Below are 25,089 nucleotides of genomic sequence, written 5' to 3' on the forward strand. Positions count from 1 at the left end.
TCTTTCTAGAAATAAGAAAAAATTATTTCGAAAACATTATAAAATGAATTCAATTTGAAATGTAAATTCCAAAACAATAATTTGGAGTCACCCGTAACATCACCGATTCACCTCCTTATTCGACCGGTTCAACCTTTCAACTGGCGAATCGCGGGGTCCACGGTTCGTTGTGCCAGCTTACTATCCCAGCTCGGTCACGTCGTCAAATCCCGAATCCAAAGCACCGGAGAGAACGTAAGTTACGACCGGAACGCGAAGAGGAAGACGCAGCGGCAAAGCGAAGGAGAAGAGGATCAAATCGAACGACCTCTTGCATTTGTAGTAGAGGAGATCGCCGCCCGCAGATCGAGATGCTGCCGGACACGGAGGACGAAGAGAAGTGGCTGGCCGAGGGCATCGCCGGCGTTCAGCACAACGCCTTTTACATGCATCGCGCCCTGGTTCGGTCTATCCCGCCCCCAGTTACTGATTTGGAACCCTAACTGTTCTCGTTCTCTTCTGATCCGTATCCACCTCCGTCTTTTAGGATTCCAATGATTTGAAGGACGTGCTCAGGTACTCGGTTCAGATGCTCTCGGAGCTACGGACCTCCCTTCTCTCTCCGCACAAATACTATGAACTCTGTATGTAGAATGCGTGTTTCCAATTTATCTTGATCCTTTTGGATAATGAGTCGTGTCAAAATTTGATTTTGATGGGTTTATGTTTTGGGATTGAGAAGATATGAGGGCGTTTGATGAATTGAGGAAGGTGGAGATGTTCTTCAGAGAGGAGATCTCCCGAGGCAATATCTCGGTTATGGAACTTTACGAGCTCGTTCAGCACGCGGGCAACATCTTACCCAGGCTGTAACTATTCAAATCCTGCTGCTCCTTTTTTGTTTTTAAATGACCTTGCTTTGCTTTAGTTTATTCTAACTACATACTCAATTTACGGATTTTGAATTTTTTCCTTCTTTAGGCTCTCTTTTTTTTCAGAGAATTTGAGTTTATGATAGCATTTAGTAAACCATACATGGAAGTACCTATTATGCAAATGTATCTGTTCTATATTATTGTCTAGTGTAATTTTTAGTTCTTATTAGTGCAAGTAAACTACTTTATCAGTTTCAAGCCCTTTCCCTTTTGGCATATCATCAAAGCCTTCAAATAATTTGTGGAAAACTTTTATATGACTGATTTATCCATGGTTTTTTAAATAAGTAGAATTACAAAAGTCTAGGAACATGGGGAAGAAACTCAATTGCCATTTTCACATTAAGCCAAGGTAGACTTTCTTAAACATACTCATGTCATGCTACCTTTTTTTCTTTCCTATTATGTTTATTGCAAATGTGGACATTGTACTCTTGTTTGCAATTCAGCACATTTCTAGTCGTACATTCTTTAGCGAGCGAATAACGTGAGTGATATACATGCACACTAGTAACCAGTTTCATTAGCTTGCTAAATATGGAACATTATGATATATTTTTTATATTGTTATGCTGTTGCAGCATGCAATTATTAAATCTTTACTGTGGCTTTGTTATAGTACACTCAAGCATATCTTTATACTTGGTATTTTTTAGGATGGACTTTAACAAAGCATATCTACAAGATTGGGTTTTGAATCCCTTTTGATTTTAATTTTGTTTTAATTGATTCTGAATCTACAACAAATTTTAAAAATTAATTTCGAACATTTTGATGAATTGAGAAATCAATTTGAATTTTAATAAAATTCAAAATTAATTTAAATTGCTCAGAGAATATCAACACTAAAAAATATGTATAAACAAAATTCAAAAATTAATTTTGAATTATTTAGAATATTTTGTGTCTATTGTTGAGTCAATAATAAATTTCAAAGATTCAAAACCATTTTCAAAAATGAAAGGTGCCTCGATGAATTGAAATAAATCGTGAATGTATAATGAACAAATCACAACGCAAATAGGAGTTAGTATTATGCCTGTTGTCGACCTAATTTTAGGATGATTTATCTTTGACTTGTGACATGATCAAAATTTGAGAAAATTCCGACATCAACTAATGTTGGATCAAATGTAAGCTTGAGCGTGGAATATCTTATTCATATTGACATTGTGTTACATGTAGGTTGAACATTGGAATTGATTCTTTATAGAGCATATTTTTCTCCATTGGTTGACACATTATTTGCTGTCATTTTTTTTTCATCTAAAACTCAGTGTTTTGTACATCTATTTTTTTGCTATTTAGTCATAGAAATAATAGTTTGCATATGTTATCTAATTCTCATGTATGAAGTCCAGATTGTCAATTGATCAGGTATCTCCTATGCACAGTAGGATCTGTCTATATCAAATCAAAAGAGGCTCCTGCCAAGGATGTACTTAAGGATCTTGTAGAAATGTGCCTTGGTATCCAACATTCTGTTCATGGACTTTTCTTGAGAAGTTATCTTTGTCAAATTAGCAGGGATAAGTTGCCTGATATTGGGTCAGAGTATGAAGGGTAAGAATATGCCCAATGAATGAGAAATTATGTGTCTGACACAGTGATGATATTTTTGTTTGTTTGGTTACATGTGGATTACATTTATAAATGGTACCTTTATATCCATAATCTGCCTTAAATAGTCTTGATGCAAAATAACTAGACATAAAAAAAAAAAAAAGGGCAGCCCGGTGCACGAAGCTCCCGCCATGCGGGGTCCCGGGGAAGGATCCATTGTACGCAAAATAACTAGACATGTTCAAATAAAATAAACTGACTAAAGATGTGGGTTAATATTGCTATATTGTGCTATTTTTTCATTAAAATGTTCTCTCTCTCTCTTTTTGAATTTTAAAATAAACATAGTCTACTTTGTCTAAATTTTCAAAAGCATTATACATCTATTTGGATTGTGAAAGTTTACATAAGGGATTTAAATGTAGTGGTATAGTTCTGACTATTTATTTAATCATCTCTTCTTTTGTCATGAGATATGTAACATATGCTTCTTCATTGTTGATGTGGTTAAAACTGGTTTGTCAAACAATATTGACTTGGAATTTAACCATTAAAATATTGATTTAGCTTGTATGATCCTTATGCTTCCACTACTAGTACTATGAACATACCGGATCATCTAATGAGCCAAACTGCATATGCAAATAAGGTCCCTTATGCCAAAAGCATAAAGGGGACTGCTTATTAAAATAGTGATTTTCTACATCTTATGCCATAAGCATAGAGGGGACTGCTTATTAACATAGTGATTTTCTACATCCCCAAATCTCTAGATATGATAGTACTGATGCGTCTATGCTTTAGAAACATATTCTTAACAATACCTCAAAAATTATGTTAGCAACATTATTAAAATTAGACCTCAAAGATATGGTAGTACTGATTGCTCAATCCTAACGAAATTATCCTTTGTAAAAAGTGAAACATTATTGTAAAGGTAAGATGTTGATGCAATTTGGTCTCTGGTTAATCAAAAACTTCAAAATGAATTCACCCAGTGGCTATCAGTTAGAGTTTGTTATAAAAATCTCCAGTGGCAGGGTTGTTTATAGTTTTTATTAAAGTTCACTGGCTAACCAGTCATAGAATGAGGTCATGGGTTCAAATCTACCTTGTGTCCAAAAAAGAAATATCTAATAGGCTTGCCGGCATTAAAAAAAATTCTAATCAATTCATGTCTTATGGCTTGAGCCAATCAAGTGAACTTAACCGACCCACATATGAAAAAAAGTATTAAATATATAAATATATAAATAAATAAATTAGTTCCTCTCCTAATAGTTCTGATGCCATGTTAAAGTTGATTGGCTAACTGATTATCCCCAAAACTCTAGCTAATCACTTATCTGAAAATCACAAGCTTTTGGGATAAGTGGTTAATCAATCAATTTTAACAATTTTGCTCTCTAAGTTCTTATCGTTTTGATGTTCAAATTAATAACTTTTGGTTATTGCTTACTACAATTTGCAAAACATGAACTTTTGCTCTTTTTGAATCTCTTTGTAACATAATTTTTCAAAAGCAATCTAAGCAGCGACTTAGGTAGAAATAGAAGGGAGCAACTTTGCGTAGTGACTAAACAGATCCCTTTACGTGGGTGTTCTAGAAAGTGGTACCCTGAGGTGTTCTAGTTAGTAGTATGGGTGGTTCAGGTCCAAAGTAGTCTATTGAAAAAAAGAGCTTATTTTATCTAATTGGTTCACATGGACGAAATTGTAATTATCTGACCCCTCTAAATTCCTCAGTCATTGTGTTATATGTTTATATGATTATCATGTCTTTACATTGTTGCAATGTGAAATATGATTTGTTTTGATATTGTTATGTATTTACTTATTAAACCTATTTTGATTGACTAACACATTCTGTTAGTGATGATATAAAAAATGTATATGATGTTGTCTCATATAAATGCTTGAATATTTTTGTAGACTTGTCAGAGTTTGCCACCATTACTAGTCTCTCACTCAAAGTTTGCCACCATTATCTTGTATGTTGACGTTTAATGCTTTACGCTAAGGGTATTTCTTATAGTGTTTGCTTCTAGTTTTGGACTTGAAATTTAGTAAGTAACTAGTTTCTGATTATATCTGTAATTTGTTTACTTATGATATTAATGATATATATCCACTGGAGTTGTAACTTCTATAATTCTGTGATAAACTAATTATTAACTTAGAAAACCCCTTGTTGCTAGAACTGTTGAACATTTTTGAACCTAGAACTTCATTTTTCACAACAAACTTATGTACATCTCTTTTATGATGTAGACATTGCACTTATTGAAAGGAAATCACTGGCTTTCTTAATTGATGCTTAGCTGATTGCATTTTCATGCAATTTTGATTATCTAGTATTTCTACTGTTTAGGGATGCTGAGACAGTTAATGATGCTATTGAATTTGTGCTTCAAAACTTCACTGAGATGAACAAACTCTGGGTTCGAATGCAACATCAGGTTGGTTGACATAGATGCCATATATGGCATGCTGTTGTTTATGAATATGTATGATACCTGAACACATGCATGTCACAAGTTTGACATGTTGTAGACTGCGGCATTAGTAAGTCATGCTGGTATTATAGTGATTCTCAAACTGTTAGGTGATTTGGTGCTGAGACTAGAATTTGAACTTTCTGGTCTGCAGGGGCTGACCAGGGAAAAGGATAAACGAGAAAAGGAAAGGAGTCAACTCCGTGATCTTGTAATATCAGCACCCTGGAATTGGTTTTTTCTCTTCAAGATAGTATGAAATCTTCATATTTTCTTTTATTTTTTATAGATTGGCAAAAATCTTCACATTCTCAGCCAGATTGAGGGTGTTGACCTTGATGTGTATAAGGAAACTGTTCTTCCTAGAGTACTGGAGCAGGTCATTTATTGTCACTCATTAACAATTGCTACTTCTGTAGGGTGTACATCCTAGTATCTCATGTTTTTTAAGGGTATTGGCTAACAGGTTGTTAATTGTAAAGATGATGTAGCTCAACATTATCTGATGGATTGTATAATCCAAGTCTTTCCAGATGAATATCACTTGCAGACACTTGAAACATTATTAAGTGCATTTCCCCAACTTCAGGTAGCTGAAATAGTTGTTTCTAAGAATATAAAAGTACATATTTTAGTATTTATGCTTTTTTGGTTGATTATCCATAATTTTGGCATGCCACAACTAGCATACATCTAGACTTCACATAGGATAACAAATTCCCTCTAAATGAGCAAGAGCTTATGCTATTATGGTTTTTTTTTTTATCTTTGCATTGTTCAATCTAGTCTGTGATTGTGAGCTGTTTCTGACTACTTTTTTCAAGCAACGAAGTTGTCTGCAGTAAGGGAGTAATTCCCGGAGGAGGTCATGCTTTGCATCACTCCTTTGTTTGCTTTTGTCTTTTAGTGAACATGTGATAGAGATGAGGCATACCCTTATTGTGCATTATAAAATTATATTAACTTGTGCTAATGGTGATATTCAGTTGACCACTCAAAAACTCAGTTGAGTTGTCAGTTTTTTCTCCTATTATCAGACCTTATTGTATTTGAAGAGAAGTGAGTGGAGTCTATTCCACTACCAGTCAAGTTAAGATATCTGTAGAGAAGATCACTCTGATGATGCTTGACAACAGGAGTTAAGTCATAAAGGAAGAACAATATCAGTGTCTTTCCTACCCTACTAATGTCAGAATAAAAACAAAAGTTATTCCCCATTATCCTCTTTTTATCCAACCCAATTTAAGCATGTCCTGAATAATTTGCATGCTAAAAGTTGGCTAAGGTCTTTCCTACCTCTTTTGTTTGTACTAATGGGGGATTGGCATGGGAAAGGTCATAGAAGTTTTATGTAATGTTTTTGGCTGTCAAATTTATGCCAAAGTAACTCATTATTGCAATTTTTTTATGCCTAAGTTTCTTTCTCATTTTTTTTATGCAGCCATCTGTTGACATCAAAACTGTTCTATCTCAACTTATGGATAGGCTATCAAACTATGCTACATCCAGCACAGAAGTAAGTTTCTTGACTTGATCGCTCTGATTTTTTTTTACCAAAAAAGCCAATTATTTCTCATACATAAATGCTGCAGGTATTACCAGAATTCTTGCAAGTAGAAGCTTTTGGCAAGCTGAGCAATGCAATTGGAAAGGTAGTTCATGATACTCATCATATTATCTCTATAGAGAATTTCTATAAGTCATGTGACTTGTTAAATTCTTCTGTTGTCTGTATTTATCTTATCCATCAAACAGGATGAGACAACAAAATTGTTATGGGATGTGAACATACACTAATTTCAAAAATTATATGTTTATCCTTATAAATTTTTACTTATCGATGTAACATGCTATGTCCAGTTCATTGGTGATTTATTTGTAGTTATAGCCTCCTAAAAACTTCACATAATTTCTATTAAAAAATGAATTTATTCGTTTTGATCAGTAGGATTGACAACTTGACCCACATGGAGACATGCATTAACACTTTGATTGAGGCTACCCTATTATTTAGATGGGGCAGCATGGGATGATGGTTTTATGCACCACCCCTCTCGGCTTGCTTCACCCTGTCTGCTTTGCATAGAATATATTTAAATATTATAGTTGAATTGTTTTAACTCTGTCTCATTTTTGTCCCACCCCGACATGCCTTGCACACAAAACTGGCCTAGAGGCCAGGGGCACAAAAAGCGTAGTAGGAATGGGTATCTAAATCCCCTCTCTGCTCTGCTCTGCTCTATCCTATGTCATGCCTACAGCCTAAAGAGCATATTTGTTTATACATCCAATTTTCTAAATAAATCATATTAATGAATCGGATTTCAATTTTGTCATTCAGATTTCAAGCTCTCAATTTATCAACCTAATTATCAAAATTATGGATGAATATCTTAATATTGTAAAACCACTATGGTTATGTAGGAACTTGAAGTATATTCTTCAGTTCAGTACATTGTTGCAACTGATTGATTCCTGTGGACTGTAATTGTTTGGTACCATATTCATCAAAATTGTTGTTTTCAAAATGATGTCTGATTCCTTTGTACTTGATTTAAAGATTTTAATTAATAAAAAGTGCAGTTTGAGTGATTTTCTCTACCTGCTTCGATGCAATTTATAGGTCATGCCCATAACAGGCATAAATGATAATGTAGGATGTCAAATTTATTCCTACAGTGAATTGTAGTGCTCAGTTAAGTTGGTTGCCTACCATATGCATGCATTGTATAAAATTTTGAAGAATTCATAATTATAAATGAAAATTTTTGCTAATTTTTTCATTTGATTAGAAAAAAATGTTGCACTCTTGATTTCATTCTCCTGCTCCAGGTAGAAGATTGTTGTTCTTTTTACTGTGGTTTTACTATTGTGCCATCTCTTATGCCTTATTTGTGTACTTTATTTTGGTTTATTCTTACATTGAATTGATAAGTCAAATTATGTGAACCTAATTTTGTTCTGATTTATCTGTGTACAAAATATTCTGAGCTAATATAATTTTATAGGTAATAGAAGCACAGGCTTACATGCCTATTGTTGGAGCAATTACTCTATATGTATCGCTTCTCACATTTACTCTCCGTGTGCATCCTGATCGGCTTGACTATGTCGATCAAGTATTGGTATGATCTATTGATTCTAACTACAAGATCTGATGTCCATGTTTTTGCCAAAATAAAGCTTTATTGTTGATTTGCAGGATATACTTGCTGTCTTTCTTCTTATTCTTGCATTTGTGAAGTAAACTAAATCATATTCTATCAAAATATACTAAATATAGTAGTTACCAATTAAAAATAAACTACTTTAAATTTCTTTTGGCATATAGAACATAATAAAAGATATAGGATCACAAAGCTTTTGAATAATGTAATTAACATTCTTCTATTATAGATCACATAATAGATTTTTCCTATTTCTACAGGGGGCTTGTGTCAAGAAATTTCCAGGAAAAGCTAAGCTTGAGGATAGCAAAGCAACTAAGCAAATTGTTGCACTTATGAGTGCTCCACTTGAAAAGTACAATGATATTGTTACAGCCTTGAAGCTTCCTAACTATCCCCATGTCATGGATCACTTAGATAATGGAACCAAAAAAGTCATGGCTGTAGTTATCATTCAAAGCATCATGAAGAATACAACCTGCATATCAACTGCAGATAAAGTAGGTCTTCTTCTGAGTTTTAAATTCTAAATTTGAATGATTTTGTTTAAACTGCAAAATATGTTGGTATTTGTAGGTTGAGGCTTTATTTGAACTGATAAAAGGGCTTATGAAAGATGTTGATGAAACTCAAGATGATGAGGTGTGCACTGGATTACTCTTTTCCAGTTAGATAAAGTTTATGCATAAAGTGCATTTGTTTTTTTTTTTTCAATAAGAGTCTTGGCTGGTCAAGAGTGTAAGCATGGTTGCTTGAGACAAATTTCTGTCTCTCCCTGCAATGTAGCTATTATATTAAGTTATATTGCTAACAACCCGATTTCTTTTGTGCTTTGTCTTTCGTTTGGATGTAGATTGACGAAGAGGATTTCAAGGAGGAGCAAAATTCGGTTGCACGTCTTATTCACATGTTGCATAATGATGACCCGGAGGAAATGTTGAAGGTAATCTAGTGAAGTTATGCATTCTGACAAGTGTATTCTGTTTATTCACAACCTCTTGGTTGTTTGAACTACTACAGTTTTTGTTTCTTCCATTTTTCTCTATGAGGATTCTGTATCATCCTTTCTTTCTTTGCGTGAAAGGGAAAAAATGTTTTAGAGGACCAAACAGTATTCTAGATCAAGAGAAATAAAAGGTCCTCGGACTAGGAGCAATAATAAATCTAAATAAGACATACAAGTATGCAAATTGTTCAAAACTTAGATACGCACCATTGAAGTATACTCAGTGTCATTTAGACATTTATGTTGTTTATTAATAAGAATGGTCCATTAAAATTTTAAAGTTGGATAGAATTTACTGAAGTCGGCAGATTCAGTGTACAACAATAAGATGGATCACTGTTCCTTATCTAATTGAAAATGATCCATAGACATTGACTTATAAGATGGATCTCAAAGTGCATATTTCACATAAGAGCAAAAGGAGATGAGAGAAGAAAAAGGAATTGACTTCTGATAATCCTAAACTCACATCCAGATATAAATTTATTTTGTTGTCTAAGTTTGCTTTTCATTATCTTACTAAAAGACAAAAGTTCCATGAATAATATAGTGATGCTATTCCTGGACCTTTGACTATCATTTTTCAGTTAAAACTGTATTTTGTGTAAGCAACTTCATGAAACTTCATGTGGTGTGAAAATTTTGGGAATCCATATGCTTGGCATCTTATTTGCTAATCTTCTCATATACTACTACTTGTTTGATTTGCCATATGAACTTTATACATTCATAGCTATGTTTAAGAGCATTTGACTTTCTAATAAAAATTTTGGATAGAAGAATTTGTTGTGTTGGTTTTATGTTATATTGGCTCTTGTTATTCTGTTTTGATGAATTTTCTCATGCCTTGTTGTTTGCCTATAGAATTATGTTTTTCCAACTGGTCTAATTGCAACTATACAATGCTTTGCAGATCATATATACTGTAAGGAAGTACATTGTTCTTGGCGGTCCCAAACGCCTGCCTTTTACTGTACCTTCCCTGATGTTCTCTGCCCTTAAGGTTAGTATTAAATCTTGTATGCCTCTGCAAATTCTTGGGTTCCAGGAAACCTTTTTTTTACTAAACTCCATTCCATTTTTGGAGATATAGCTACATAATTGGTTCTTATATACTTCAAGATTATGTCTTTTTTCTGGTGACTTGATATAAATGGCTATCACCTCATTGAGTACTCTCTAAACTTAGTGGTGGTGATGGTATGGTCAGTACAGAGTTCGCATAAAGATGGACAACTTGTATTTTTCCAAAGATGAAAATAGAATAATAATTGCCTTCAGATGAACTCTATATTGTGACTGTTTTTACATGGTATTCCTCCAAAATTCAGTGTCCTAAGACTGCCATTACAAGAATAGTACCACAACTTGATTAGCATGGACACCTTATGCTGTTAAGTTGTTGAATTATGATCAAGGAACTTCATCTTTAAAATACCTTTTCCTCAATGTATCTGGGTAAGTTTGTGTTCATGTGGTTGATGGACATACAGAGAGGCAAATTTAGGAGCTTGGACAAAATTACAGGAGTAAACATTTTAAACTACATGCGACTTATAGGAATTATGAAGTGTTAGAGGGATTATCTATCATTTTCTTAGATGCCTTCCCTGGCATGCTACTTATATTACTCTTACAAGGTTAGGCTCTTGCTAAGGTACAGTTGAGGAAGGTTTTAAACAAGGATTGTTGTGCATCTGATCGAACAACTATGCCAACCTAGGTGAGAAGGTACCATGCAAGAAACATACATTTTGCATGTGGATATTGGATCAACTATATGTTGAATCTCAGCTACAAATTGTGTCATGTATGAAGGTATTGAGTATTGACATACCTGCATCACTAGATATAATTTCTTGGTAATTATTTTACCATCTTAGTGGAACAGTGGCTTATTGCCATTGCCTAAAAGGAGTCTTATAGGAAATTGGAAGTATTGCTTTAGGTTGTTTCTGTTTTAGTCTGAGAGAGGTTAACCAATAATCTGAATCTGGTAACTTGCCAGCTTATACCAACTACCAAGTTTCTTTAGGTGAGAATAAGATTTTTCTTCATGAAAATGTCGCTATCCAATCTCTTTGACTATAGTGTTGCCTCACCTTTTGAGGTAGATTGTGCGCTTTCTTTCTTTCTTCTTAGATGTGCATGAACTGGCATTTTTCATTTTAAACTGGCCGCTGAAATTTGTTCTTATTTTCAAACACTCACATACACTATTCTATGTTAAAAAGCAATCCGTGTGGTGAGTTGTGTACTCCTTACATGTTTAACTGCCTTGTAACTACTATATGGCATCACAAAGATCTTGATTTTGTTGATTAAGTTGGATTTCATCTCAAGAAAAAAGAGTTGCAGTTTGGATGATATTATTAATGTGTTAAGACTTTTGTTTTTGTGTCTGTTCTACAGTTGGTTAGACAGTTACAAGGTCAAGATGGAGAGGCTGTTGGAGAACAAGTCTCAGCAACGCCAAAGAAAATTTTCCAAATTCTACATCAGGTTATTTTTTTGTTGTTGTGGCCTTCTAGAATTAATTCAAGTATTCATTATATTACAATGAACTAATTTCATGAAGGGACCAAATGGTAAAATCCTGTCTACTGGAAAACTTTGCAAGCTGACACGTTTCTCAGAGAATCTCTAGTTGGTTTCAAGTTATTTTTTATACTTTTTGAACTTGCTTCTTACTTTTTGTTTTTTGACTTGAAAAAGGAAATCTGCACTATATCTGATCTTGTTTTGCAGATTTATGTATTGATTCAACCCAAGGGTATTCAATAGCTGTTAATAATGTTTTGGGCCCATAATCAACTTACCTGATAATTGGTATCATTAAGTGAATTTGTTTAATTGACCTTTTCCATCTTTGTCATTTTTTTTAAAAAAACAAACCCAGGCTAGATCTTGAGTTTTAGTTGAAAAATTTTGACACATTCTAGAGTTGAGAAAAATAAAGCCAACACATGAACACCTTTAATCATCATTTCCTCCCACCAAATAGAATAAAAATTAGTGAAAGTCTTTGGTCTTTGGTTAAATCACTTCTGGGAGACCCAAGTTTTGAAGTAACCTAAAGCTTGGTGGTTCCACTTTAGTTTTTTTTTCCCATCTATTTTTGCATGGAGAAGGTTCAATCTAAGGATAGTAAATTCTCATCCTAACTGCTAGATGATACAAGATCTAATCCACAATAAGGAAAATCTTTCTTTGGGAAGACCAAGTTAATGGCAACTTGTACTTCAGATCTGTACTTCTAGAAAGTGATTTGAACTTTTTTTTTTTAGACATAAAGCAAAGGAATCTATCTTATGTCATAAGGAGCTAACTCAAGGGCAAACAAATCACTCTAGGAATCACAGACATCTTAAGCAAGCATTCATTCAGAAAGGGCATGTTAAACGTGTGCATAATTATATTATTGCCAAAGGTTGATTATGTCAAATAAAGAGATCTATAAAAATCATTAACTAATATGTTAAAGTGATCTTCCTTGATTGTAACAGTTCCTGCTTCTTCCATTGTCTTTTAATTCTGTAATTCATTTCAGACTATCGAGGATTTGTTATCTGTTTCTTCACCAGAGCTTGCTCTAAGGCTGTACCTACAATGCGCAGAAGTACATAATTGTTTAGTGCTGATAATTTTGTTTCCATTAGAGATCGAACATTCCTCATTAAATGTTAACTGTTTAACTGACTCAGGCCGCTAATGATTGTGATCTGGAACCTATTGCTTATGAATTCTTCACTCAAGCATTTGTTTTGTACGAAGAGGAGGTTGCAGTAAGTAAAGTTCAATGAATTTATGTCATTCTTAGGCAAGCAAAGTTCTATTAATACTCAATGACTTTATTTCAATTAAAGGGTACCTCAATATCTTTATTTTGGCAGGACTCAAAAGCTCAAGTCACTGCCATTCACTTAATTACCGGAACTCTTCAGCGGATGAATATATTTGGAGTTGAAAACCGAGATACGCTTACACATAAGGCCACAGGGGTGGGATCTTACTTTTCCCTGCATGAATAGCTGTTGCTTCCCACTTTTATTTTAACTCATGATGTGCTAAAGTTGGCATGCTGACTCACATCTTTCTTCTCTTCAGTATTCGGCGAAGCTTTTGAAGAAGCCTGATCAATGTAGAGCAGTTTATGCATGTTCTCATTTATTTTGGGTTGACGATCAAGATGGAGTTAAAGATGGTGAAAGGTGAATAATATTTATTATGGCCTGGTTTTGGCTCCACCATTCCAGAAAGTAGTGACTAGTGATTGTGTACTTCACACCCAAAATTTTAGGGACTAATGCCTTTCCTTTACCGATTTCAAATGCCATATTTTAAGTCCTTGACCGTTTGCACCATGACTCCTCCTGGGATAAAAATATTAGCCCCTGCTTTAGTAAGTTTGCATAGCGTGGTCATTGGTTATACTCAGTCCAATAGATTTCTGTGATGCACAAATGGTTAGTTTCAGTTTGCACAGTTCGATTTTCATTGTTGAACCCATGGTTTCAAGTATCAACCAGTGTCGTCTGGCATGCTATAATGTATCAGATTAGCCATCAACTGATGTGATACTGCGTCAACGTTGGTTAATGCCACTGTGTTGCCCATGTCGACATGGTTTTAGTAGCACCAACAAAGACAGGGTTGTATTGGCCAGTATTGTTGAAATCAGCTGAGACAATAGTAGGATTTTTTTCCTGGAGTTTGTCTTTTGATTCCATTTGATCATGGGACGAGATGAAACACTAAGAAAAGGGGCGTAAGAGGAGATATACCATTGAAGCATCAATAATAGTGAATAGGAGGGGCAATCAAGTTGGAGAAACTAAAATGTATCTATATCTTGTTCTTAAATTTGTTACAGTTTCAAATGTGGCAATCCAAGTCCAACTCACAATGAATACCAACATATCTTTATAGACAAGTGAAGAAATCACTCCTAATCCCAAATATCCTAGGAGCAGCATTGAATGCACTCATTTATGTATTACGAAGGTATAATCAGTAGTTGGTGAGATGCTTTGTTAATTTTGTTATCGGTTAGGACTCTATAGAATTAAGGCTTGTTTAAGTTGATCTCGAAATGCCTTGGCCGAGGACTGAAATTTTGACATGGCACAATATTTTGAACCTCGGTTGAACCTACAGATAGTTTGTGTATATGTAGTTTTATGCCATATTTATAAGGTCAAAGAAGGATAGGGTGAGTTTTTTTAGTTTAGTTCTCCTCAGTAACTTAAGATAGCTGCTGTTTGACATTTTTTTTTGGTTTTTCGAAGATATTTTTCATTATTGATGATTATTTTGTGTGGACCAATTGGCCATTTTCTTAAAACATAGGTTGAATTTTTTTATTTATTTTTGCATCTCTCTTCAGTTGGTCTTAGTTTAGAGTACCATCAGAAACTTTCGAAGTGACCAGAGCTGATAGGATTTTGTTGGACTTGGATGTACAGAATCTAGAGTCTGACTTGAGCACAGAAGTTTTACCAGTACATGGCTGTTTCTCAGCATTTTCTTTGAGTTCTTCGCATCTTACAATGTCAGTATATCTTAGAATGTTTTCTTGATCCTTCTGCACCTTATTGTTCAGGGTTCTCCTTTGCTTAAAGCGGGCCTTGAGAATCGCAAATGCCGCACAACAAATGGCAAATGCGACGAGGGGCAGTGGTGACCCGGTGATGCTGTTCATTGAAATATTGAACAAGTAACGTGATCGATCGATCAAAGAACATGATGTTTGGCATTTATCAAAGGCGAATCCACCCGCCTTTCCTTTTCTAAATTATTCTGCTCCTCTTTCTGCAGGTACCTTTACTTCTTTGAGAAAGGAAATCCTCAAATTACAAGTTCTATACTGCAAGGTCTGATTGAACTCATCAAAACTGAGACGCAAAGTGACACCTCTTCAGATCCCTCAGCCGATTCCTTCTTCGCTAGCACACTGCGATACATCGAATTCCAGAAGCAGAAAGGTGGTGCTACTGGTGAAAAGTATGAACCCATCAAAACTTGACTGCAGCTTAAAGATATTCGAATCAAGTCAAATTTTCATCATCAAACCAACTCGATGGAGGAACATAAGTCACCGAAATTCGTATTGTGACGGTGATGAATCGATTTTGAAAATCAACAACAGGTAGCAAGGTTTTGTTTTTGTGTTTACCATTTTTAACAGATTGATTGTTCATGTAACCAACATAGGAAGAACTAGGAAGCATCCATTTCAAGTATAATCGCTGGTGAAGAAATTAATTATCTTGTAATAATTGTTCTTTGAATATGTTGATGAAATATTAATTATGCAATTCTAAATTAAAATTTTAGTAAAATCCTTTTTTTTTCACCAATTGTTGTTATTGATAAGAATTGAAGAAATTATTTATGTTCGTTTGTTTTTTAAAAATAAAATAAAATAAAATAATTAATTAATTAAACACTAATAAACTAGCTCATATCTGTAATTATAAACTATTTATAATATGAGAAAAGCAATATATATAATAAAAATATTGTTTGAATTATATTTTTTAATATAATATTGAGCTCGATCGTCCACAGCCCTGTCTCTTCCTCGTGGGCGATGGTGAGCGGGGGATCCTGTGCGGCCCTGGATGGAGGAAGCGACGAGTGAGCGGTAGCGTCGACGGCTCTCGCCGGCGATTGCGCTGAAGACGATGGATGACGGCAGCGGCGACAATTGCGGAGATTGGGAAGATCGCGCAGGTACAAACGTATTCTGTGTAAGTGTATTCATGCCTTCCACGATTTTCTTCGGTACAAGGTGCTCCTTTCACGTCGATTCTATTCAATTCATAAAAATGATTTCAAATCTCTCAATCCCGTGCCCTATTTTAAACCGCTTCCTTTGTTCTGATAGTCACGGAGGAGGAGGAGGAGGATAAGCACGAGTCCATCGTATCATTTCTTTCTCATAAAGGTTGGTGCACGATCGATTTCTTAGTCTTGTTGGTATTTTGCAGAAAGATTGGGCCTTTGATGAGTTTCTGATAGATCTGAAGTCAAGAAACCACAGAAGTAACTTTGTTTTTATTTTGAGAAACTGTACGGGATCACAAAGAATGCTTAGGATTTCTCTCTTATCGCCTGATTCTTGTTTTGTTACCTAGTATTGATTTTAATTCTTCTTCCGGTCAAGTAAGATTGATTCTTATTTGTCTTCTAAAGGGTGTGAATGATAGTTTCTACGGGCAATGCCCGGATACCAATAATTGCCTTGCTTTTATTAGAGTTATGATATAAAAGATGTTTGTGGTATTTGGAACGAATGGCTTCTTTGTTTTATCCACTTTTTGTTATTTTTGGTTGATGTGAAGCTTTTATATTTTGTATGATTTTAGCAGATCGAAGGATTATAGCAAACAAATGGCGGCCACTGTGTTCACTCCCTCACTGGAAGGAATAAAGCACGTCAAGTCAGAGAATGGCATTATGTTAACAAAGCATTTCCTTGATGTGTGCAAGCTCATCCTGCCAGTTCTAGGTACCTTGTTCTCTTCGCTCTTGTTTCTCCCTAAAACGAAAAATTGCAATGAAATTCTTGGATTCTACTTTGTTTTGATTCAGGCTAAGTTGAATCAGCATTGCATTAATTCCTAATGTCTTGATGTGTTGCTACAAATGAGTTGTGTGTACACAATATTACCTTGCAAGACATCAACTGAATTTTTGGTAGCTCGGTGGTGTATGTGGAATGCAGTTGATATCTTGTTTCGATATGCGCATGATTTCTTTTTCTATGCTGTTAGATTTGTTTCTCGTCACCAATGTGATAGGGAGTTGTTAATTTTGACTTATTTGTAATCTTTTCAATCACCTTTTTTTTTTAAAAAAAAAAATCTTTTCAATCACCTGAATATAGTAAAGATTGTTAGTTGATAAAATATCACAACACTACATGAATCCAACATAGCTCACCTATAGTGATCCTTGGATATTGTGAACTTGTCCCTGTTACTCACTTTTCAATATAGACACTCTTAATTCTGTCACCTGACAATGTTGTTAAGAAACAAATGTTTGGATGATCACTAAATTGTAAAAATTCATTCTTGCAGTATCTTGTTATATTTTCCCTCTAATTTTGATATTTTTTTTGCCAGATAATTTCGGAACTGCTCTGGCTATTGTGAAGTCTGATATTGGGGGCAATATTACGGTGAGACGTTCTTATGAATTAGTTGTATTGGATAGTAAGGATTTTTGTAACTTTGTTTCCCAGTTTCAAATAAATAGTCTTTTTTTTTTTTTCCAAAAATCCAGTTATCATCACTTCTTCCCTATAAGGGATCTAGCCATATTGAGGCTCAATTGATCCCACTGAAATTTCCTAAATAATAGATAAATTTTAAAATCAAAATATTTCCACTTTGACATGTTTGTGTGGACATACCCTAAATCGTTGTCATATAGAAGGTCTCTGATGACAGATTTTGCACCTTTCAACTTGGGGTTTATTGGAAGCTATAATATTCCCTGATACTATGGAAAGTTTTATGGTTGAAGTGTTTAATTTTTCAAGTTCAACCAAAAAATTTAGATAATTAGATTGCATCATTTAGACTTGATTCTCCTGTGGTTCCTGATTAAATCAATCGATTATTGTTCAACTGATTATATCGGGCAATGAAAACACTGCCTCAAACTACAAAAATAGCATTTTTTTTGGGAATATCAGATTGCACTCCACTTTTAATTTTATCTATAACCAATGTATTGATGTCAAATCCTGCGTATTCAACCTTAAAAATTGAATGCCGATAAAATGACTTTATTTAAGTTTGTTTTCAGTCAATGATATATTTTCAAAATTCATTTATTAATAATCGACGCTTATTCATTTCTTCTTCTTTTTTTCCAGTTTTATCTAGGTTTATTATAATTATTTTTATATAAATTTATTAGTAAGTTGACCCTAAATTTTTTAGCTATACCATTGAATCATAGTTTACCTATTTGTTCTTGCAGAGGCTCGAAACCAAATATAATTCTGATCCATCCAAGTTTGAACATCTCTACAGTATGGTGCAAGTAGAAGTAGATTCTAAAACAGCAAAAGGTTCTTCAAGCTGTACCAACGGCCTTCTGTGGCTAACAAGGTCTGCTATTTTCTTAATTGTGATAAACTCTAAATTAAACTTCTCAAATCGTATGTTCATATGGTAGATCCTAGAAAATAGACATTGGTTTCCTATGTTGACATAGGATATTTGTTTCAATTTAAACGATGATGCAGATTCAAGAGAAATGTTCATGTAACCTCGGTGGACTGGGCCAATAGTAAAGTAATGAAATGTATGTCATGTAAGCTTCTCTTCGATACATTAGTAGACCAATCAGAAGTTGGGACCTTTATATGCACCACCATTTTTTAAAGCAACTTGAATTAATGTAGCACTTCGATTCCTCCTTCTATGGTCGAGACACAACATATTAAATAGTAATTTGCTAAATTTATTATTAGGCTTGGACATAAATTAGGCTCATAGCTGGATCAATGTAAGTTGAGCTCGGTCAAGGCCAATTGAGCGTCTTATCTAAATAGCCTGAGGTGACTGAAGTTTGTCGAGGCACCTTAAGTGGTTGTTAAATTTGGACAAGGTGGGATGCACTTTGGCCAGGGTAGTGGTGACTTCTTAGGGATGAGTTTATCTCTCTCGAGGTGGAAGTTGGTGTTGAGGTATAGGTGAGCTCGTCCAAGGTGGAGTGCCACTACAGATGTCCTGTACTTGCTAGGGCGGGAAGGAGGTTTAGGCTTGAGGCTTTGTTTTTTTTTTGTCTCTCTTGCTCTTCTATAAACTAGTGCACTGCTCGACTATGCAAAGTTGGCAGGCTCTCTCTCTCTCTCTAAATGTGCTGTGGTTGTCTAAAAAGGTTGTGAAAGATGTTTTATCATTGTAAGCCATGGTAATTGAGTGTTGTCCAATGTTAGTTTGAGAAACTCAGTGAACCATGCATGGAATCGAAAACATGAAGACACTCAACTTTGATCTTGGTTAATCCTCCTATAGTTCACTACAGAGTTCATATCCTATAGATAGAGATGTTTCTCAAGCCGTGAAGAGCTGGCCCGACGATTAGTTTTTTTATTATAACTTAGAAACTTAGGACAGATGGATTTATCTTGATGCAAACATTTATTCTCAACGGCATCATAAACATTAACCAGAAAAGGATTTGCATGCTCTTATCTGGATCATGGTTCACTTTTTAAGGCTGAAACTTTGGCAATCTGAACCTTTCTCAGATTTGTCGTAGATAAATCAAAGAAAGTTTGTAATGGGAAACAAACAAAAAACACTCATTTTGCATTTCATACACTGCGTAAGTCTTCGAAAGGGTTCTGAATGCTTGGTGTCTTTCCTGCATTCTTACAAGCCAAGCTAAACTTTTCCCCCCATGATTTCAGCTAGCAAATGAATTTGTGATATATGTTCTTTCAGAGCAATGGACTTCCTAGTGGAGCTATTTCAGAACTTGCTGGATCATCCAAACTGGACAATGACACAAGTGTGCGATGATTCCTACACAAAGACCTTAAAGAAATGGCATGGCTGGCTTGCTAGTTCTAGCTTTTCCGTAATACATGTTACCGCTGTTTCTGTTCTTATGTTTTCCCCTTCCAATTATTCACCGACGAACTTCCTTTCAGATTGCTATCAAACTTGCTCCTGATAGAAAGAAGTTCATAGAGCTCATCGGCGGATCTGGCAACCTCAATGCTGACATGGATCATTTTTGTAAAACATTTGCTCCTCTTCTCGCAGAGAACCACAGCTTCCTTGTATGAACCCTAAACTTGATTATCATCCTTCAATAAATCTACACGAACTGACGTAACTTGCTGCTTTCCTCTTCGTGAAGGCCAGTGTCGGCTTCAACAATATGAAGGCTTCCTGATTGCAACAGCTAAGTTTGCTCTGTCACACATTACCTTCTTTTTGCTGCCGATTCTGTTTCGGTTTCTCAACTATAAAAATAATGTAAGAGACAGTCAAACTGTACATGGCATCTGTTGCCATTTTATCACTTTTGTAGTGTAAAAATTGGTTTTATCTTCTGAAGTATACACCTATTTTTCAGTCAGTGAATAATGAGGTGTGTAGCTCTTATCATAGTTCAAAATACCACCAATTCATGATCTTTCATTGTAAACTCGTGTAGTTCTTTGATAGGAAACATAGTTTGTAAGTAGGTAAAGTAATTGTATATTCGGAAAATTTTATGGGAGGATAGAAAAAAAAGAAAGGTTTTAGTAGGCTTAGTTTACTTGCCGAGAGAGGGACGAGGAGAGGAGAGGGAAGTGCAATCCAATGGTGTTGTTTACTTGAGTAAAGGAAACAAGAAGGAAGAAGAAAAAAGAGGAATTTGTTTACTTGATTAAAGGAAAGAGGAAGACAAAAGGGGTTAAGTTTTGATCCACAAATAGTTTACAATAACCATCTAATTTTTATCCCATTAAATGAGATTGACTATATGAATCTTCTTGCACCATTAAACTCTATTCCCTATTATATCCTTATTATATTTAAATATATTTTTTAAATTTTATTATTACTAATCAAATATTTTTTTATCGCCCTCTTCTTCAATTAATGTATATATTTATCATGATATCATATTACTTAATTAGAGCATTTACTAATTGTCTAAATATATGTTAATATTATCTTAAATGTATCTTTTAAATTTTTTTTAATAGATTGTGTCTTAACTTTTTCTTTAATGTTCTCATTCTTTATTGGTCTATTAATCATATGTTCACAAATTCATCTTAATATCGACTTTCTTTTTTCTCATGTGCTCGTCTCACAATTCAATATTTAGTGTCATATAATATAGTAAATTTAACCGTCATTTTATAAAATTTTCTTTTACTTTACTATGTCAATAAACACCGGACATCCTTTAGGCTTCAAAAGTTTAGTAGATCAAAATATCAAAGATTTAATTCTTCTCCTGCTGGATGATCTGCCCATTAACAAGCTTGATGGATTGATTCAACTAAATTTTCTATATTTCTTTAGCTTGTTCTTTCCATTTATGTCTTCTCCTTGAAGACGTTTCTAGCCGAGATCTTGGTCTCTTTCATTTCAAATAGATACTCTATTTGCATCGCAATTTACCTGAGGAAACTCCATTCCAAGCTACTCCTCGAAACCCATCTATCAACTTTGAATTGGCCTAGTTTCTCAACAAATAAATGCTTGGACCAATAAAATCTTACTTAATGGAGAGATAGTTGGAAAGGTGACAAAGCCCTATACGTTTCATTATAAGACCAATAAATCGGAAAAAGATAGATTATTTTGTGAAAGAATCTCTGGACCCATAAAAATAAAATTTGTACTTGTGGAAATTATCGAGTGATTGGAGTTGAAAAAGAAGACCCGAAAGTTTATGAATAATGTGGGATGGAATTTATTAATTCTCGGATACGAAGATATCAAATGGGATACAGAGAACCTTTGTGATAAGGAGAACCTTGTCACTCTTACTGCCTAGCTTGAGATTTGCGGCAGTCATATGACCAAGTGTGAACTTTCGTTTACCCGAGAGGAGAGGAGAGGAGAAAACTCAATTCTATTTCTCTCCTCCCCCTCGATTGATATTATCAATCCGCACAGATAAACAAGGCGCAAGTCTAGAAGAAAGCTGCTTGTTTCGGATAAGGGTATGAGATAGGTAATAGGAATGATTGTATATATTAATGAAATGGGAATGATTCCCATACTCCTCATATTACTCATTAATGGCTCATTCTCATATTTTAAGGAATGAATCCTTGGAGTCTACTATCATTTCCCCAAACTAAACATCAAGTTTCATTCCATTCTCATTTCAAGTCCTCTAAACAAACAGCCCCTCAATCGGCAGTACCTTTGCTGCTCATGAAACCTGATTTTCAATTCTTGCATTGTAGACTAAATCTCTTGTGCTGGAATTTAGTTGTATAAAATTGGTTTGCTTCGGATGAATGTTGCATGACCAAACTTTCTCTTCAATTGCATAGAATGCGTGTGACTTCAATCAATATTCCCCTCTCACCAAAGTCCAAACACACGATCTTGACATGAACACTTTTACTTGGATTATATATATATATATATATATATATATATATATATATATATATTTTCAAAGGTTCAATGTGAAAATTATTGTGAATCACATTAACACCAACGGCGAAAGTACTGGGGCCAGGCCAACAACAACATTAAGAGATGAAAGCTAAGGAAATAATAAACGAGAGTAGATACCCTAAAGTCCCAAATAGTAAACGATGGATATTATATATAGAATGTTGATATGTTGGGCACCTCATCAGGCGTGCCGCGTGCTAAGGAGGTGATCCCACGTGGGGCCCACGGTCATGTGAGGGCGCCCATATATATGGTTTATTATCTTGCAAATTTTACCTTGACATCATGTGAGGATTTAATTTTTTTACGTTTTAAATTTTTTTTTACGTTTCCTATAATTCAACTTTTAAATCCTAAAAAAAAATCTTATTAATCTAACCATGAGCTTAAACAAATAAACAAAAAAAATTAACGTTTCGCCTGAGTTGGCTCATGCTTACATATAGTTGTATTTTGATATGATAATGAAGAGGGATCCATCAAAGAAGGGTCAAAGTAAGAAAGAGCGACTGACGTGGAGGTCAAAGTCAAGACAGTTAAAAGCCTAGATCAGCTAATCAGGCGAAGTTGGCTAAACGAGCCTCCAAGGCCGTTCAGACGTGACTGTTCGAACGACCATCCTCTGAAAAGCTTGCAACTGAAGTTAAGTGACAAACTGTAAATCACCCGTCCCACCATCCCTGCCGAGCGGATGGTGTGTTCGGTCAGACAAAATGCAGCCCTCCAAAAATTAGACAGCAGAATGAAGGAAAATAGCTCTGTTCAGTATGATCAGGCTGGGACATCCCTGCCAAGTGGCATCCGGTCGGCCTACAGTGGGATCCATTTACATGTCTCATCGTACCCTTTTGGAGGTTTGTGCCACTTGACAACAAAATATATCTAGTAGACAAATCGTACTTTAGAAGCTTTCCACCTGTCACATTAGAGATTTGTGTGTTTACTTAAGGAAAAGTGTCAGGGACACTTTTTGGCTTGTCTTTTCTTAGGACATTTTGAAAAACATGTATATGCTGTGTGTGTATATATATATATATATATATATATATATATATATATATATATATACTTCTAGACGTCTCACATGCACTCAGTCGCGCACGCTGGGTGCAGGGTGTTTTTTTTCCCAAAATACTTTTTCCATTAAAAATTATTTTTAAAAAAATCCTCTACATCGTCGAGTAGTGTGGTGGCCTTGGTTAGGTGACGCCCATCAACATCGTCCAAGATATCAAAGTATTATATACACACATGTTGGGCACGTGAGGGCATTCGGAACACTTTCGAACGTCTCACATGCATTCAGTCGCGCACACTAGGTGCAGAGTATTTTTTTTTTCTAAAATACCTTTTCCATTAAAAATTATTTTAAAAATTCCTCTACATGGTAGGGTTGTGTGGTGACCTTCATCGGGCGACCCGACCGCTCAGCAAAGGTCGTTGCACGATCAAATTAGTACTACTAAAAAATGTAGCAAAATTTTTTTAATGAAAAAAATCTAATACTGTTGGTCCCCGTGGATGTTTTGATGTGATCAACCAAGTTGATTAGGTCCTGCTGTGTTTTGATCCCTGTGTCTGAGTGTGCATGAGCTTAGGAGCACAGGAAGTCGAGCGGAAGACGCAGCTAGCATGAAGGATGAGAGAGCTGCGGAAGAGTACTCCGGTGGGCGTGAAGAGCGTGTGCGGCGTTCGAGGGACGTTAAGCCGGGACGGAAGGCTGCTCGAGGAGAAGGCAGGGAATTGGGTTCGGGTGAGCCCTATTCCGGTTGGCCAAAATCACCCAAAAGATCGGAGCATCGGAAGCCAACGCAAAAGAGCTGGAAAAAGGAGCTGTGTTGGAAAATCCAGCTCAAGGCACCTTCAACAGTCTTGAAGGCGCCTTCAAGGCTTGTTTAAGGAGCCTTCAACAGTCAAAATTGACCATTCGTGCGCGGATAAAGTTTTATCTGCTGACCCAGCTTGGAGGCGCCTTAGACCCTCAATGGAGACGCCTTGGAGCTTCGGGATAGAATTTCCAGGGGCTATAAAAGGTCCCCTGGAGCTAGGAATTAGACAAAACTCAAGCAATCAATTGTATAAGCAATTCCTAAGCAACTAGTGAGCTTCCAAAGTGTAAAAGGCTTCTCCGCTTTCAGAGAAGGAGATTTTTCTTAGTGTGCATTTCATCGCCCTGAATTAACAACCCTCTTGGTTGTAACCAGGTTAAAATCATGTCTTCTGTTTATTTTCTGTCTCCTTAATTTAGTTGCTATTATTTTACTACTGATTTTATTTCTGAGTTGAAATTTGAGGAGGGTAGTTTTATTTTTATTTTCAGCAATTCACCCCCCTCTTGCCGGCCTCCGCTGCACCTACAATTGGTATCAGAGCCTGATCGCCTCAGAAGGACTAACCGCCAACTGAAGCACTACGATCAAGACGATGGCCGGAGCAAATATACATCCCCCAAAGTTCGACGGAGACTTCGCCACATGGAAGCGCAAAATGGAGGTATTTTTTAAAACTAAATTTGACATTCTTTTAATAATGAAATATGACTATACAGTTCCGAAAGATAAGGAGGAAAATACCTGGACGAAAAAGGAACAAGTAGACTTCGTCGCCAACGGGAAGGCTGAGTTCCATCTACTTAGCGTTTTGCCGCCTCAGGAGGTAAATCGGATCGAAAGCTACGACTCTGCAAAAGATCTCTGGGAAAAATTCCTGGAGCTCCACGAAGGCACCTCCGAAGCGAAGCTAGCAAGGCGCGACATCCTCCTGAACCAGTTG

General features: G+C 35.4%; 2 protein-coding genes across 4 annotated transcripts; both read left to right on the forward strand.

Moving 5' to 3' along the window:
* Positions 1–187: 187 nt before the first annotated feature.
* Positions 188–15,850, forward strand: LOC122008469 (vacuolar protein sorting-associated protein 35B-like). 3 transcript variants are annotated; one of them, XR_006119293.1, is made up of 23 exons: positions 188–440; positions 527–623; positions 722–848; positions 2,292–2,477; positions 4,849–4,936; positions 5,127–5,183; positions 5,262–5,351; positions 5,439–5,561; positions 6,414–6,488; positions 6,565–6,624; positions 7,981–8,097; positions 8,400–8,639; positions 8,716–8,781; positions 8,993–9,082; positions 10,059–10,148; positions 11,558–11,647; positions 12,696–12,764; positions 12,850–12,930; positions 13,039–13,146; positions 13,253–13,356; positions 14,748–14,861; positions 14,963–15,293; positions 15,716–15,850. XR_006119293.1 is itself a non-coding variant. In XM_042564211.1 (22 exons), the coding sequence occupies exons 1-22, from the start codon at positions 351–353 to the stop codon at positions 15,168–15,170; spliced, it is 2,370 nt and encodes a 789-aa protein (XP_042420145.1). In that variant the 5' UTR covers positions 188–350; the 3' UTR covers positions 15,171–15,464. The 3 variants fall into 3 exon arrangements, 1 of the variants encoding a protein (XP_042420145.1); XM_042564211.1 differs by lacking the exon at positions 15,716–15,850 and having other exon boundaries at positions 14,963–15,464; XR_006119294.1 differs by lacking the exons at positions 188–440; positions 527–623 and having other exon boundaries at positions 735–848; positions 2,276–2,477.
* On the forward strand, positions 15,799–20,260 carry LOC122008470 (glycolipid transfer protein 1-like). Its single transcript, XM_042564212.1, has 8 exons — positions 15,799–15,880; positions 16,035–16,094; positions 16,519–16,658; positions 17,278–17,333; positions 18,143–18,273; positions 19,618–19,753; positions 19,827–19,958; positions 20,039–20,260. Exons 3-8 carry the CDS (start codon positions 16,541–16,543, stop codon positions 20,072–20,074), a joined length of 609 nt encoding a protein of 202 aa, XP_042420146.1. The 5' UTR covers positions 15,799–15,880; positions 16,035–16,094; positions 16,519–16,540; the 3' UTR covers positions 20,075–20,260.
* Positions 20,261–25,089: the final 4,829 nt, after the last annotated feature.

This window comes from Zingiber officinale, chromosome 8A (genome assembly GCF_018446385.1).
Source record: "Zingiber officinale cultivar Zhangliang chromosome 8A, Zo_v1.1, whole genome shotgun sequence".
NCBI lineage: Eukaryota > Viridiplantae > Streptophyta > Magnoliopsida > Zingiberales > Zingiberaceae > Zingiber > Zingiber officinale.

Excerpts from the sequence above, each read along its gene's own strand:
- LOC122008469 (XM_042564211.1), top strand. The coding sequence starts at position 351 with ATGCTGCCGGACACGGAGGACGAAGAGAAGTGGCTGGCCGAGGGCATC. Across the intron at positions 8,098-8,399 it reads ACTATGTCGATCAAGTATTG|GGGGCTTGTGTCAAGAAATT; the intron begins GTATGATCTATT and ends CTATTTCTACAG. Across the intron at positions 9,083-10,058 it reads ACCCGGAGGAAATGTTGAAG|ATCATATATACTGTAAGGAA; the intron begins GTAATCTAGTGA and ends AATGCTTTGCAG.
- LOC122008470 (XM_042564212.1), top strand. The coding sequence starts at position 16,541 with ATGGCGGCCACTGTGTTCACTCCCTCACTGGAAGGAATAAAGCACGTC. Across the intron at positions 16,659-17,277 it reads GCTCATCCTGCCAGTTCTAG|ATAATTTCGGAACTGCTCTG; the intron begins GTACCTTGTTCT and ends TTTTTTTGCCAG. Across the intron at positions 19,754-19,826 it reads TTGCTAGTTCTAGCTTTTCC|ATTGCTATCAAACTTGCTCC; the intron begins GTAATACATGTT and ends ACTTCCTTTCAG.